General features: G+C 39.3%; 1 protein-coding gene across 1 annotated transcript in view; it reads right to left on the bottom strand.

Annotated features, from left to right (window-relative positions):
- Positions 1 to 16,813, bottom strand: part of PIEZO2 (piezo type mechanosensitive ion channel component 2) — a 331,944-nt gene that overhangs the window by 119,849 nt on the left and 195,282 nt on the right. Inside the window, exons 6-7 of the mRNA XM_089894937.1 lie at positions 14,754 to 14,964; positions 13,285 to 13,498 (exon numbers count right to left, since the gene is read on the bottom strand). Of these exons, the coding sequence (XP_089751063.1) occupies positions 13,285 to 13,498; positions 14,754 to 14,964 (425 nt within the window). The remainder of the gene's footprint in view (positions 1 to 13,284; positions 13,499 to 14,753; positions 14,965 to 16,813) is intronic.

The raw sequence follows: 16,813 nt of genomic DNA, 5'->3' as shown, positions 1-16,813 counted from the left end.
TGAGGAAGCAGAAGAAAGAATCGGTGAACTTGATAGGACAGTCAAAATTATCGAGTCTGAGGAACAGAAAGAAAAAAGAGGGCTTCCCTGGTGGCGCAGTGGTTAAGAATCTGCCTGCCAATGCAGGGGACATGGGTTCGAGCCCTGGTCCGGGAAGATCCCACATGCCGCTGAGCAACTAAGCCCATGTGCCACAACTACTGAGCCTGCACTCTGGAGCCCACGAGTCACAACTACTGAGCCCGTGTGCCACAACTACTGAAGCCCACGCACCTAGAGCCCGTGCTCCACAACAAGAGAAGCCACTGCAATGAGAAGCCCACACACTGCAACGAGGAGTAGCCTCTGCTTGCTGCAACTGGAGAAAGCCCTTGCACAGCAATGAAGACCCAATGCAGCCAAAAATAAAATAACTAAATTTATAAAAAAGAATGAAGTAAAGTGAACAAAGCCTAAGAGACCTGTGGGACACCACCCAGTAGACCAACAAATGCATTATGAGGAGTCCCAGAAGGGGAAGAGAAAGGGAAAGGGGCAGAAAGAATATTTGAAGAAATAATGGCTGAAAATTTCCCCAAAGCAATGAAAGACATGAATCTTCAAGAAGCTTATAAACTCAAAAAGATGCCCATTGAGACATATTATAATCAAACTATTGAACGTCAAAGAAAGAATCTTGAAAGCAGCAACAGAGAAGCAATTTGTCACATACATATAATCCTCAGTCAGATTATCAGCTAATTTCTCATCAGAAACTTTGGAGTCCAGAAGGCAGTGGCCTGATATATTCAAAGTACTAAAAGAAAACAGCTGTCAACCAAGAATTCTATATCTGGCAAAACCATCCTTCAAAAATGCAGGAGAAATTAAGGCATTCCCAGATAAACAAAAGTTGAGGGAGTTTATGACCACAAGATCTGCCCTGCAAAGAAATGCTGAAGGGAGTCCTGCAAGTGAAATAAAAGGACACTAGACAGTAACATGAAGAAATAAAGACCTCAGTAGAGGTAAGTACAAGGGCAATTATAAAAGCTAGTAGTATTGTAATTTTGGTTTTTAAATCCACTTTTGAAATTTTCTACATGATTTAAAAGGCAAATTCATTAAAAAAAATTACTCTTTCAAGACCACATGGAACATTAACCAAAATAGGCCACATTCTGGACTACAGCACAAATGATATTCTCTGACAACAACAGAATTAAATTAAATCCAAAGAGAAATATCTCTGGAAAATTCCCAAATGTTTGGAAACCAAATACATATATAAATAGCCAATGGATCAAAGAGGAAACTCAAATGGAAATTAAAACATATTTTGAACTGAATTAAAAATGAAACATACCATATCAAAATTTGTAAGATGCTACTAATATAGTATTTAAGTGGAAATTTAGACTTAAATTGAATTGTTTCTAAACACTTATATTAGAAAAGAAGAGCTCAAATCAATGACTTCAATTTCCTCCTTTAGAATAATGACAGAAAAGAGACATAAAAAGAAGAGTAAATTAAATCCAAATTTTAATTTAATTTAATTAAGTCAAATAAACACAAAGCAAGAAGAGAAAGGAAATTAAATCTGAGCTGAAATCAATCAACAGAGAAAAACAAGGCCTAATTCTTTGAGAAGACGATAAATTGATAACCTTTAGCTGGACTGAACAGGAAAAAAAATAAAGAAGGTACAAATTACTAATCTCTGGAATAAATTAAATAACATCATTACTGATTCTACAGATATTCAAAAGGAAATAAGTAAATATTATTGACAACATTATGCCAATAAATTTGACATCTTCCATGCAAAGGCAAATTCCTTGAAAGACAGAAATTACGGAAACTCATTCAAGTAGAAATAACCTGAGAAGTCTTATATTTATTAAAGAAATTGAATTTGTGCTTAAAAACTTTCCCATAAAGAAAACTTCAAGCTCATATAGTTTCACAAGTGAATTCTTTCAAAAACTTAAAGAAGAAATAATACAAATTGTAAAACAACTCTTGCAGGAAATATTTGAAATACTTGAATCACTACTCCATACCAAAACCAATGACAACCCAATGAAAGAAAACTACTAGCCATTATCTATTATGAACACAGATGAGAGAATTCTAAACAAAATTTTATCAATTCAAACTTAACAATATATAAAAAGGGTAATATCCCTTGACCAAATGAAATTTATCCTAGGAATACCAGGGTGGTTTAATAATCAAAAATCAATTCACCATATTAACAGACTAGAAAAGAATAAAAAAGATCTCAATAGATACACAAAAAGCATTTGACAAAATTTAATATCAATTGTGGATTAAAACTCAGCAGACTTAGATGGGGATTTCTGTCAACCTAATAAAAATAACTATGAAAAACCTATACCTACGAAAAACCTACAACCAATATCATACTTAAAGATGAAAAACCAAAGGCTTTTCCCCAAAGGGGAGAACATGACAGAATAACCATTCTTCCTTATTAATTCAACACTGAACTGGAGTTTTAGCAAGTGTGATAAGAAAAGGAAAAGAAGTAAAAGATATCCAGATAGAAAAGAATGAAGGTAAAATATTTTTATTCATAGATGACATGGCCATCTATGTAGAAAACATGATGGAATCTATAAAAGATCTTGTAGAATCAATACACGTGTTTGGTATGGTGTCAGAATACAAGGTCAGTTTACAAAAATTAATTGTATTTTTATGTATTATGTGTAAAAATCAGAAATAAAAACTACCATTTACAAAGGCATTAAAATTATTAAATACTTAAGGGATAACTCTGACAATAGATGTGCAATACCTATGATTAAAAATTTAAAAGTACTGCTGAGAGAAATTTGAAAACCTAAATAAATGGAGAGATATACCATATTCATGTATCAGAAGACTTGATGCTACCCAAACCGTCATACAGATTCAATACAATCCCAAACAAAATCCCAGCAGGCTTTGCTGTAGACATTGACAAAGTGATTTAAAATTCACATGGAAACATAAAGGGCTTAGAATAGCCTAAACAACTTCAAATGTAAAAAAAAGAAAGACTAACATTACTTAAGTTCAAGACTTATTATCAAGCTACAGGTAATCAAAACAGTGACATAAAGATGAGTAGATCAATGGTACAGAACAGTCTATATATAAACCCAACCACATGCACATGGACACTTGATTTTTAACAGGTGCAAAAGAAAGGACAGTCATTTCAAAAAATGATTCTGAACTATTTGACATCAAAGACAAAACAAACTAAAACTTCTAGAAGAGAACAAAAAAGAAACCTCTGTGAATTTGGGCTTTGCAAATATTTCTTAACTACCACACCAGAAGCATGATTCAAAAAAGAATGACTATGAAGTGCACTTCATCAAAACTAAAAACTCAGCTCTTGCAAAGACACTAGTAAGAGAACGATAGTCCATAGGCTGGGAAAATATATATCTGATAAATGATTTGTATCCTGATTTTCTAAACAACTCTCAGAACACAATTGTAAGAAAACAAAGATGATTTTTAAAAATGGGTAAAGTATTTTAACAGACACTTCATCAAAAAGATATATGAGCATAAAATCAGCTCATGAAAAAATTCTCAGCCTCACTAGTCATTAGGGAAATGCATTAAATTAAAACCGCAATGAATTGCCTCTACACAACAATTAGAATGCCTGAAATTTAAGAAGATTGACTATACTAAGAGAGGATGAAAAAGAAATGAACCCTTACACTGCAACATGGCTAAATCTCAAAACAACTAGGCATGGGGAAAGAAATCAGACCTGCCTCCCGCCCCAACCCAGGCTAATAATAATATCAACAATAACAATAATAATAACAATAGTAACATTAAAAAGTATATACTATATGATTCCATTTATATAAAATCCTAGAAAATGTAATCTAATCGAGTTAGAGATAGCCATCAGTGGTTACCTGGAGATGGGATGGGAGGAGGCTGAGGGCAGGAGAGATTAAAAGGGGATGAGAAGGGACTTCCCTGGTGGTCCAGTGGTTAAGACACCACCTTCCCATGCAGGGGGTGAGGGTTCAATCCCTGGTCGGGGAACTAAGGTCCCACATGCCGTGGGGTACGGCCAAAATTATTTTTTAATAAGTAAATAATCTTTAAAGTTAACATATATTAAAAAATGGGGGGGTGATGAGGAAACTCTTGGGATGGATGGGTGTGTTCATTACCTTGATCGTGGTGATGGTTTCACAGGTATGTTTATGTCAAAACTGATCAAATTGTATCCTTTAAATATATGCAGTTTATTTCATATCAACTATACCTCATGAAGGCTGTTAAGAAAAACAATTATACTACTTCCACCAAAAATGAGTAACTAGCAAGTTTATGAAAACCTTTGTCAAATTTTCTCAGAAAAAAGCTTCTTTAGAAGAAACTCTGAAGAGAAAAATCAATGCCTCTTGGTTCCCATTTCCAGAGCTAATCTCTTATCCTTGAGTCAGAGTTGCTTAGAACTAAAATGAAGATAACAACAGCTGAAGTTACTGCATAAGTAACATTCTGAACTTCAGAAAGCCAAGTGGTTATGAGGTAACATCATTCAGTATATTTATCCTCAAAATACTTTGCAAGTCAGCCAAATTGGCTTATCTACAGTGTAAAAAATTAATGAGGTGTTACTGCATTGAATTAAAATCCAGACCATGAATAAGAATCTTAGCTCTAATAAACAAGATGATCACACTTTCCAAAAAACATTTGATAGCAAAATAATTGTTTTGTTCCAAAATGCCCTTTCTCAAAAGATCACTTTAATTTTTCATCAGCTGTTATCTTAACTTGAAGGAATAGTCCTTCTTCCCACCACAAGAAATTCTACCATCTTTAATTTGCTATTAATTTTTAAGGTTGAAAGCACCTAAATGTACCATCCAGAGATAATTTGTAATATGCTCATTAATACTAATCATTTGGAGCAAATTTAGAAAAAATACAACCGCCAACTATGCCTAATCTCTATTCCTCTTCATATTTTGATAGACTAAATGTAAAATGAGTCATTTTTTTACTTGGCAAGGTTCATTGGACCCCAATTTATCCTTGAGAGCAGGGACAGCACTTGGGCAGAAGGTCCTGACCTATGGTGACCTGTGCAGGTGAGCTGCTCTGCAGAAATGAAGGCTCCAGAATAAGCCTGACCTGTCAGGTCAGCCAGGGCACCCAGGTCCCACAGAGGACAGGCCGGATCCTCCCTGAAAACCAGACAGAGACCCTTCCTGTCTGGGTAGACGCCCTCAACAGCAAAGGTGAGACACAGGTAGTCAAGGCTGGAATTCTGGAAGGCCAGGTTGGGAGGTTTCAGGTTCTGGTTGGACAGACGTCCAGTGCCAAGGGTCGTCTGCCTGGTGAGAGGCAGTAGCTGCTTTGTACACAATGCCAGGTGTCACCCTGGGATCCTGGGTCAACACCACACCCACTTATGGCCCCAGGTGACCATGAGGTTGTGGGGAATCGCCCAAACGGACTCAGGGGTTCAAGTATTTACTTTCTACCGATTTTCCATTTATCTGTGGAAAGTCAATTCATGTCTCTTGGCTCCTATTTTTTGCCTTTTAGATGAGCACAAATGAACTGGGTCTAACACCTGTCACTTAATCATAAGAATCTTTCCAAAAGGAAACCAAAAGTTTGGTTACTGTTACGTCACCTACCAACTGGATAAATTAAACCACCACTGATTACCTGCGGTGCCATCGGTAACAAAAAGAGAAAGTGTTAACCAGTGGGTCCATTTACATTCTTCATCATTAAGATGACCCGCTTGACATTAATTATCCCCATGCTGGACCGCTTTCAGATGAGGTTCTTGCCAACTGGCCTCCATTAAGAACCGTTTCGCCTTTCTGTGCTGTCTGTGTTACCAAAGCTCAGATGGCTCTAATGAGAGGCAACACCGTGGCCATCCTGGGTGAGGCTGCAAACACGCTTAAACAACCTGGATTAGATAGCCACTTACAAAGCCAACTGCAGCCAACGTCACCCAAGGGCTGACTGCCTTGTGTCACTTTCTAGAGGACCCACTGGCTTCTCCAAACTAGAAGCCAGAGACATACAGCATCAGGGCTGTTATGACTCCTGACATATTATTGACATTTTTATGACTAGTATAAAAATAGGGTAAATATAATAAATACTACTGCACTTTTCATGTTTGTTTTTTCACATTTTCCTCATTTGTCACAGAACAGTTAAACAGTGATGCTGGAGTCTGAGGCTTTGCTTTTTCTCTCTCACATTGTTTTAACACTGGAATAAACATAGGGTTTTCCTTCACTAAACATAATGCATTTTCTTATCGTGATTTATTGAAATAGGACGTGGAAAGGGCAACATGGGACAAATCGTTGTGTATTTATTTAATAGAAAATGCTACCTCCATAGGGAATGACCCAAGAATCTCCCCTATTCCTTCCCACAATTCTCGTTCATTTTCAAATTGCACAACTTAAGGTGAAAAAAGGAGCAAAACAACAAAATGAATTTGAGCAAAGAAATCCAACCCGTGACTCCTGTGACTGTTGTAGAGCAAGTTCAGAGTTGTAATGAAAGCCAGTAAGAGGTGATAAGACACGACTTAGAGTTATTCAGTCACACACCCATTTCAGTGCCCACCGCGCACAAACATTCACGACTCGGGGTGAGAAGTAAATGTACGGGCTACGTCATTCTCTATGTCATGATAAGAAAACAGTAGACATTTGACTCTCCTGTCAAGCCCTCCACCCTGGCCCACATCAGAACTTTCACCTGTATTGTCCAGATAATTGAAGGTGAGAAAACAAAGACCCTGTGCCTTTGGTCCAGGGCTGTTTTTAGATGAGTTCACCTCAGAATTGCTTGCGGTGTCATCTTCACAAGGAAACAGTCAACAGTGAGCTGACAAACTGTTAAAACTGGCTTTTCGTGAAGTCACCGATGAGTAGACATTTGTTCACAGCATTCAGTGCATTTCTGCTCAAGTTCAGGGACACTGCAGAGCAAGTCAGGTCCACCTGCCTTTGTCCCGTCCTCCACCCAGCGCACCTCCCGCACTTTCGGTGCAGAAAACCCACAGGACACAAGCTGGCTGGGACTTGTGGCTTCATCAGTCTGGCCAACCTCACAAGGAGGAACACAGGTGAGGACTCTGAACACCAGCCCAACACCTTGATCCTTGCCTTCAAAATATAAGGTGTTTCCTGTCTACAGAAATTCCCCAGGAAACACAAAACCTTTGGAAGGGGCCACCCTTGGGACTAGCTAAGCCAAATTTTGTTTAGTCTGCCATTTTTCTTAGGGAGACCTGCCAGAGTAAGTTGGGATTGGGCTCTATTCCATTAAACAAACTGTGTTGAGTGGTATGTTATCTGTCTTATATAAGTTATGTGGATTCGTTTTAAAGCTTTATTTTGCTGGATCAACTTCACAAGGGGCACTACATTTTTTATGGTTATAACCATAAAAAACCATATGCTCCACCATTTCAGAATCCTACTCTCACTCCACCTTACCTTCCCATAGGTACGCTCATAACTGTCAAAAAAGAGCCCTGAATTTTGTTTTGGAAAATATGGTCACGCCAGGTCTGTGCACAAACGGGAGGGAATCACTAACTCTCCTCCCCAGGCAGCCCTCCTCCCTGCCCCTCCTCCACGTCCTCCCGGGTCTCCAGTTCACCCCGTCCATTGCTGGTCCCTGCCCACTTTCTCCACGTGCTTCCCTGGCTAGAATGATGGAGAAACTCCCCCCAGGTGCGGGTGGAGTTGGAAGGAAGCATATGATCTCTTGGGGCCCTTGGGCTGAAAGAAGACATCACTCTAGAAAAACACGAGCCCACAGAGGTGTGCCCCATGCAGGTGCGGGATTTGAGGTCACAACACCTGCGTACAGACCAGTGGAGTAGTATCGTGTGGGCCCAGGACCAGGGAAACCTCCAGACCCCCCCCCGCAGGGCAGAGCACTAACCAGCCCCGTGGAGGCTCCTTTACAACTGAGGACCGTGGGTTTGCTTCTTGGTCATCATGAGTTTTACCTAAATTTACAAGTAACCTGGGTGCTCATTACAACATCACTCAAGAGGGCAAAAATGAGTAATCCTAATCTCCCTGGTCAGAAATCAGGGACTGACTACACTATAAGATAGCTACACAATCAAACACAATCAAACACTTTGCAGGCTATGAAAATCACACTTTAGAAGAACATTTCATAACATGGGAAGATACAGAACTTGCATAAAGCAAGTTATAAAACAGCATGTGCATCACGATTCAAAGGTTGTTTTTAAAAAACACGTATATGCATAGGAAAAATGCTGGAAGAATACAGACCAAAAATGAACAGTATTTTGGGGAGTTAGGATTATATTTTTTTCAAGTGTTTTTCCTGATTCTTTATTATATTTTTCCAAATAATCACCAACAAGCATGTATTATATTAACGATAAATCAATTCAATATTTCTAAAAATAAAGATAGTTCTCACCAAAAAGCCTATTTGAAAGCTTACAAGAAGATAAAAACAACTTGGATTGTTTTGAGGAAAGCCACATCCGAACCTGGACACATGAGCTGGAGTCTCTGTGGTTATGAAATTTGGGACAAACGCCTACACAAAATGACTTTTTCTTTCTGCTTGTTTCCAGTTTGTTTTCTTCCAACTCAGAATTCATTGGTGGAAAGCAATGCATTGAAATTATGCCTTAAGAAAAAGCTATTGTTTAAAATATGTAAATTTTCAAGCTTTCAAGGGCTAAAAGGCAATGTCCTATTGTCACCAAGTAAATGGGGGGAAGACTCTACAATAAGGCAGTGTATATACGTATATATGATATATATATATACATGCATATACACGTATATACGTATATATATAAATGTGTGTATATTGCATTGTTTAGCTCAAGCTATCTATACTCTGATAAGCAACCCAACTTCTAATGACTCTATGAGATTATAGCAATGAAGCTTTTAAACTTTTTCAAGGTAATTATCTTCAAAATGTTTATAATAACTTACAGTCATAATTTTGAGACAATCCAAATGCAAATAAATATGGTAAGTTGTTACACTATTAGGACTGCTATTATCCACACCATATGTTGGCAAGCCTGGTTCACCACCTGTTTGGATAGGACTTGTGAGCTAATAATGGTTTTTACATTTTTAAGTGGTTGGGAAAAATCAAAAGAAAAATAATATTTCATGAAATGTGAAAATAGTTTGAAATCCAAAGTTCGGTGTCCACGAAGTTTTGCTGGAACCCAGCCACACACGTTCTTTAAAATCTCATCCAGAGCTGCTTTTGCAATAAAACAGCTTCTTGGAAGAATTACGGCAGAGACCGTAGGCCTGCAAAGTCAAAAATATTTACAGTACTAACTGATTCTGTACAGAAAAAGTGTTTTCAAAGTGGTTCTGAATATCCTTTGTATTTCCTATCATCAGTCTCTAGATAGCAGAAAAGATTCTTAAATTGGGGGGTATGGGGAGACTAAGGCCCCACAGAAGATATTTACGTTTCCAATAAAACCACCCCTAAAAGTCAGCCCTTCCAAAAGTACAAAACTTTTTTCTACATGTGTTCAATAAACCAAAAATTAAATGTCTAGAAGAAACTGAAATATTCATTTAATCTAGAACTAATGTCTGTACTGAAATTTTGCATTTATTCACTCTTGCCTAAAATAAATATTGTGTAAATCTGTACCACAAAAAGAGCTTCGCAGTTTCCTCCCAGCTTTATTGAGGTAAAACTGACATGTGAAATTGTAATATATTTAAAGTGGACAGCACGATGATTTGATATAAGTATACATTGTGAAATGTAGTACCTCAGTCAAGTTAACTAACAATCAATCACCTCACATAGTTACTTTTTCTTTTCCTTTCTTTTTTTTTTTTTCTTGGTAAGAATGCTTAAGATCTATTCTCCTAGCAAATTTCAATACAATGTTATTACAATACAGTGTGATTAACCTGCTGTTCATAGATCCTCAGAATTTACTAATCTTATACCTGAAAGTTTGTACCTTTTACCCACCCCTCCCTATTTCCCTCACCTCCCAGCCCCTGGCAACCACCACTCCACTCTCTGTTTCTGTAAGTTTGACTTTTGTTTAGATTCCACATATAGGGTGAGATCATACAGTATTTGTTTTTCTCTGTCTGACTTATTTCACTCAGCATAATGCCCTCCAGGTCCACCCACATTGTTGCAAATGGCAGGACTTCCTGCTTTTTTATGGCCGAGTAATATTCCTTATATGTTTATACCAAGCTTTCTTTATCCATCAGTCCATCAATAAGCATCTAGGTTATTGTCTTGTCTCCTCCGTGTTCTGTGTCTATGCAACATTCTTCTCTTTTTAGACGGAATTATGCTTGTTACACCTCCAGGTTAAGCAAACTGGATTTAGAATTAGGTAGACTCTGTGTGTGTGTGTTTGTGTGTGTGTGCGTGTTGGGTATATCTTTTTTATCTGACTATAAGTGGTTTTAGGACTTGACTCACTTTTTTTTAGCATTGTACAGAGATAGCCACAAACCAGCTTGTAAGTACTGTGAGTAAGGAGAGTGGGTCACACACACACACGCGCACACACTCCCCGCTTCTTCACATTTACTGTCACATGAAAACCATCTTAGGATCTCCTGGAAGAAGGATGAAATCTCTATTGTCCGCGTGATAACATTATTCATGTTCCTTTAAAATGCAGATATCTCACTTCAACAAGAAGACGAAAAGCACCTGCACCACCTCGCTGGGCGCATGGAGAGAATCCTCACACTGTTCTCACCAAACCCACAATTCTCTCCTGCCACTTCCGTTCCCCTTTCTTTTTTTCTGGAACTTTCCATTCTGGACTTTTCCACAGAAAAATCAAAGTTAAAATAGGACAATGGATAACCCCATGCCAACCACCTAGTTTAGATCATTTTATTTATTTTGCTCTCCTTCTCTTTCTGTCTCCCTCTGTGGGTCTGTGGGTCTCTCCCACAATGGTTGCTAAACCAGTAGGAAGTCACAGACATCCCGAAAGAATTCACCATGTATGTCCTAAATTAACAACATTTTCTTGGATATCCACATACAATCACACACCTAAGAATTAACAGGAATTCTATACTGTCCGCTAATAACCAGTGACTATTGAAATTTCCCCTTTTAACCTCAGAATGCCTCATAGAGATCTGTCGTTGAACAAGGGTGTAATCCAGGGTCAGGCTTCCCATCTGTCTGCGAGGTTTCCTCACTTCTTTAAACTAGAACAGTCCCTGCCCAACTCTCTCCACATACATTTCTTTTTCAGGATACTGATTTTTGAAGAGACCAGATCGTTTCCCTTACAGGTTGTACATTCTGGACTTTGATGATCGCTTTCCTGTGGAGTCATTTATTTATTTATTTATTTTTAAATGTTTTTATTGGAATATAATTGCTTTACAATGGTGTGTTAGTTTCTGCTGTATAACAAAGTGAACCAGCTATACATATACATATATCCCCATATCTCCTCCGTCTTGCGTGTCTCCCTCCCACCCTCCCTATCCCACCCCCCTAGGTGGTCACAAAGCACCGAGCTGATCTCCCTGTGCTATGCGACGGCTTCCCACTAGCTATTTTACATTTGGTAGTGTATGTATGTCCATATATACACTACCACTCTCTCACTTTGTCCCAGCTTACCCTTCCCCCTCCCCATGTCCTCAAGTCTGTTCTCTAGTAGGTCTGCATCTTTGTTCCGGTCTTGCCCCTAGGTACTTTATGACTTTTTTTTTTTTTTTTTTTTAGATTCCATATATATGTGTTAGCATACAGTATTTGTTTTTCTCTTTCTGACTTACTTCACTCTGTATGACAGACTCTAGGTCCATCCACCTCACTAAAAATAACTCAATTTCGTTTCTTTTTATGGCTGAGTAATATTCCATTGTATATATGTGCCACATCTTCTTTATCCATTCATCCGATGGTGGGCACTTAGGTTGTTTCCATCTCTGGGCTATTGTAAATAGAGCTGCAATGAACAGTTTGGTACATGACTCTTTTTGAATTATGGTTTTCTCAGGGTATATGCCCAGTAGTGGGATTGCTGGGTCATATGATAGTTCTATTTGTAGTTTTTTAAGGAACCTCCATACTGTTCTCCATAGTGGCTGTATCAATTTACATTCCCACCAACAGTGTATGAGGGTTCCCTTTTCTCCCTGTGGAGTCATTTAAATCATATTTCTATCCTTTATATTTCCTGTAAAGCGAAAGTTAAGTCTAAAGGTTTAACGATATAATGCCATATTCCCCACAATGCATCAAGCCTAGAAGTCTGAAATGTCAAGGGATCCCACCTTGGGAATGTTAGTTTGGATCAATTGGTTAAGGTGGTGACCACCATTGCAAAGGTCTTTTCCCTTTGTAATTAGCAAATAATAATCAGTGAGGTTATACTCCGTCGTTGTTGCAAACAGCCTTCATCCCAGCAACCTCTTTAAGTCATGGTTTCAGTTTGTGAATAGATCTAAGTATTTCGTTAAAAATTGATTGATAAATGGTAATTTTCTAATTCCAGTATTCCTTTCCCTTTCATTAGCTGGTGTCATCCTGTCAAGAAGAGTTTTCCCTCACTAACTAACTGAGAATGGCCTGGAGTTCCTTCTAAAAAGTCGAAGTAAATGCTGGGTTCTTTACCTTTAATTCCCATTTCATAGTAAGAATTTGGGACAGTAATCACTGACAACTGAAGCAAATTAGATATTTCTCTCTGTCTCCCTGTCTCTCTCTCTCATATACACACACACATCATGGACTCATGCATTTTTACTTTTACATTTTTATAATCATTTGTTTTTGATTAATGATGCCGATAAATGATGCTCAGTTTGTCCTCTGTTTGCCCTTGAGAGCTCCTTACAGCTGATGCCCTGACATGTCCTTATTATCCTTTGCTGTAAAATGTTCTTCCTGGGTCTCTTTCCATGGCTGAGACCATGTGTCTGTCCTTTGCTACAAAGGGCAGCTTCCCCTCCCCGCCGTATCCCAGCAGCACCTCCACCTGAAGCGACACCTCCTCACTCTAGACAGTGTCAGCCAATACATTCAAGGCAGAGCCAGCTTCCCCATCCCTGCCAAACCCTGGCTTGACACGTCAGTGGGCATCCAGGAGAGCCCCAGCAGATGCACAGTGCCCGGCGGGGTCATAAGGGGGCCCTCCCGAGGGCTCGCGGATTATCTTACTGAACTGTGAAATGTCTACCAGCTGATTCCTCTTACCTGGCATAGTAGTCGTTGGGAGGGACTGCTTCTTGGAAGAACTGGAACTGGTACAAATACAGTCCAATCAAGTGTCCCGCAGTGAAGATAGCCAGCAGGACACAGAGACAGCTGAACAGCAAGGGGTCGAAGGTTCGGCACCAGGACCACCAGGTGCACAGACCCAAAAACACAAAGAAGTACACGGACGAGGTCAGAGAGGGCAGCATCATTCCTGAGGAGGGAGAAACGCTAGAGTGAGACACCGCGTAGACGCAGAAACCGTGCGCCTCGCAGGAAACGTCACTACTGGAGATGACGTGAATTTGCTTCCTATGCTTTTAGTACAATTCATCACACTTTATTGATAAAATCAGAATTAATGCTATTCTTAACGTGAAAAAAAGTCACACGTAAAGTGAAATTTGTAAATATGGGGAAATACCAGATGATGAAGAAACCATACCTGTGGCGTTTGGGCCCCGCAAACATCCACTTTTCATACCAGTAGAATTTAGCTTATTTACTTGCCTGTTTCCATCTATCTACTCTCCCCCAGTTCTTCAGGAATACTGCATGTGCACTCTAACTTTCCCCAATAAATTTTTTAAAATAATGATTTGCTTTTGTTTGTTTGTTAACTAGAATTCATAATACCACACTCTGTGGCAGCTAAAGTCTCACTAAACCTTTGCCCTGCCTGATGAGATTTGATTTGCACTACCACTAAAAGGGGAAATGTAAAACGAGGTAATTCCTTTACAGGTATTTAAAAACTCTGGAGGGAGCAATGACTTCCCATCAAAATCCTGAGTTACACTTCTTGAGAAATACTATTCACTTTTCCATTTTCTAACTTTCCTACGGAAAAACAGTTAAACTGTTTCATCTCGTGAAATTTCAGCGAAGCAGGATGGAATAAAGTTCACAGTACCTCTGGGGCAATGGGGAAGGGGGCGAAGATGGAGATAACGTTTTTATGGAACAAGCAGCCCGCAGCCAACAGCGAGAGGAAGTGAGCGTCTGTGCTGGAAGATTACAATCTAACTCTGGAAGAAAAATAGTCTATCCTGGAGAGTTACATTAAGATTGCTAGTGACTCAATGTAAACAGAAAAGCTGTCAGAGAGCACATGTGCGGCTCTGGACGGGACCACGAAAACTGTCCCTTGTCCCAGGTCACCATTCACAGGCTCTGAGGGAGGACAGCAGTTGTCCGGATCGTCACATAGAAAATGATGTCACCTAACAGCTATGGAAGAAGACTGCTTTACAGAGGTTAACAGCAACCATCGAAAAACATAAAACCTAGATCTGAACAGGAAAAGCTACATGTGCGTGTTTGTACATGTGGCCAATTTTACAAAAGCTACAGCTATGATTTTGGTGAGACGGAACAGAACTGCTTCCTTCTTTGTTTTCTCTTCAACCCTTCCTTTCATTACTCGCCAGCTCCCTCCTTGTGCTCCACCAGGAGTTGGAGACCCTCACCTGATGAACCCAGTAAAATCGTCACAACCACCTTCCCCGCGGTGGTTATCATGTTGCCAATGAACTCCTTAAGCTTGGAAGCCACAGAGGCCAGCCTGCGGAACAGTTTTAATTTCGTGCTTTCTTCCAAATCGCCTTCAACACCATCTCTTTCCTCTAAATCCTCTTCATAGATCAGTGCCTCTTCTGGGTCTATTTTTTCTCCTCCAGCCTAAATAAATGAAAAACAGAAAACACTGCAGTCCAGAACTCTGCCTATCCACCCAACAGATTATATGGTTTGCAATATACGGGCTAGCCAATGAGGTGAATTTCACAAATCAGGAAAAATTGCAGACAGCCACTCAACCACGTTAAGCACCCCCAGGTCTCCAGTTGTCCCTGTGTAAAGCCCAAGGAACTTTGATCTTTCCTGAAAAAGTAAACAGGAAGCATCGCTAATCATAGGGTCCCTAACGGCATTTCATCTTACCTACATGAGCTCATTTTTTACAGGCAGAAGAAGAAACTGTCCATTCATAAAGTTAGCTGCTTATGGTTCCTCAAATTTACCGAGTTTGCCACCAAGGTGATGGGAAGTTTGATGAATGTGTCCATGGCTTAAACGGAAAGGATGGGCCAAATCAGCACTTAGGAAATCCCTTTTCTTTCTGGAGTTTATCTTTGTTCACTATTTTAGGATTTCCTGCCCATGGGAGGATGAGTGGTCCCAGCTACTTGGCTAAATAAACAGTCGCTTCCTATCTTATCCTTTTAGAGAATCATGCACCAGTCCAATCCCAGGCCATTCAGATCCTCAGGACCATCACTAGAGATTCAGGGAGGAAACACATGTACAGCACATACACATACTTCCATGGATTATTTTATTTTTTAAACATCTTTATTGGAGTATAATTGCTTTACAATGGTGTGCCAGTTTCTGCTTTATAACAAAGTGAATCAGTCATACATATACACATGTCCCTATATCTCCTCCCTCCTGCATCTCCCCTCCCTCCCACACTCCCTATCCCACCCCTCTAGGTGGTCACGAAGCACCGAGCTGATCTCCCTGTGCTATGCGGCTGCTTCCCACTAGCTATCTATTTTACGTTTGGTAGAGTATATATGTCCATGCCACTCTCTCACTTCGTCCCCGCTTACCCTTCCCCCTCCCCATGGATTATTTTAAACTGGGTATCCTGTGGGGTCTTTTTGTTTGTTTTTAAAGAACACATAAGAATGTTCTGGCTAATTACAATCTTATCCTGGAAGGATTAGATTTTTTTAAAGGAATTATAAATATAAACCATCACCTTAAGACAAAAGGAGCCGGGTTTGGACGCATGAAACTTTGTTTGCTTTCACCCCAGGCTGACAGGCTTCATCCTGAAAAGACCGCAGCTGTCTGCAGAGCCAGAAGGATCCTTAAGCCCAGATCAGACATGGAGCCAAGGCTTAGAGAGTAGAGCCTGGCTGCTCCATTTTCCCATTTTAAAGGTTCTTTCTTTTAAAAATTTTTTTATTGAATGAAAGATTCTTCAAATCCTATAGTGCTTTACAACTTTCAAAAGTTTCACACACATGGTTTCATATAATTCCATAGCAAGCCTTTTCCCCCAACCCTTATATTGCCCCTCCCCGCTTCCCTCTCCCCACTGGTAAACCACTAGTTTGTTCTCTATATGTGTGTGCCTGCTTCTTTTTGTTTTATTCACTAGTTTGTCATATTTTTTAGATTCCACATATAAGTGATAACACACAGTACTTATCTTTCTCTGTCTAACTTATTTCACCTAGCATGATGCCCTTCAAGTCCGTCCATGGTGCTGCAAACGGCATTATTTCATTCTTTTTGATGGCTGAGTAGTATTCCATTGTATATATATACACCACATCTTCTTTATCCATTCATCTGTCAATGGGCATTTAGGTTGCTTCCATACCTTGGCTATTGTAAATAATGCAGCCATGAACATTGGGGTGCATGTATCTTTTCAAATTAGTGTTTTTGGTTTTTTCAGTATATATATATATACTTTCTTGATACACTTAATTCAGATATTACATAATATTCA

The sequence above is a fragment of the Delphinapterus leucas genome, chromosome 14 (genome assembly GCF_059928025.1).
Source record: "Delphinapterus leucas isolate spDelLeu-1000000601 "Yukka" chromosome 14, BTC_Dleu_Yukka2, whole genome shotgun sequence".
Taxonomy (NCBI): domain Eukaryota; kingdom Metazoa; phylum Chordata; class Mammalia; order Artiodactyla; family Monodontidae; genus Delphinapterus; species Delphinapterus leucas.
Note: the sequence above shows the minus strand (reverse complement) of the source record. Positions and strands in the feature narration are given on the sequence as shown.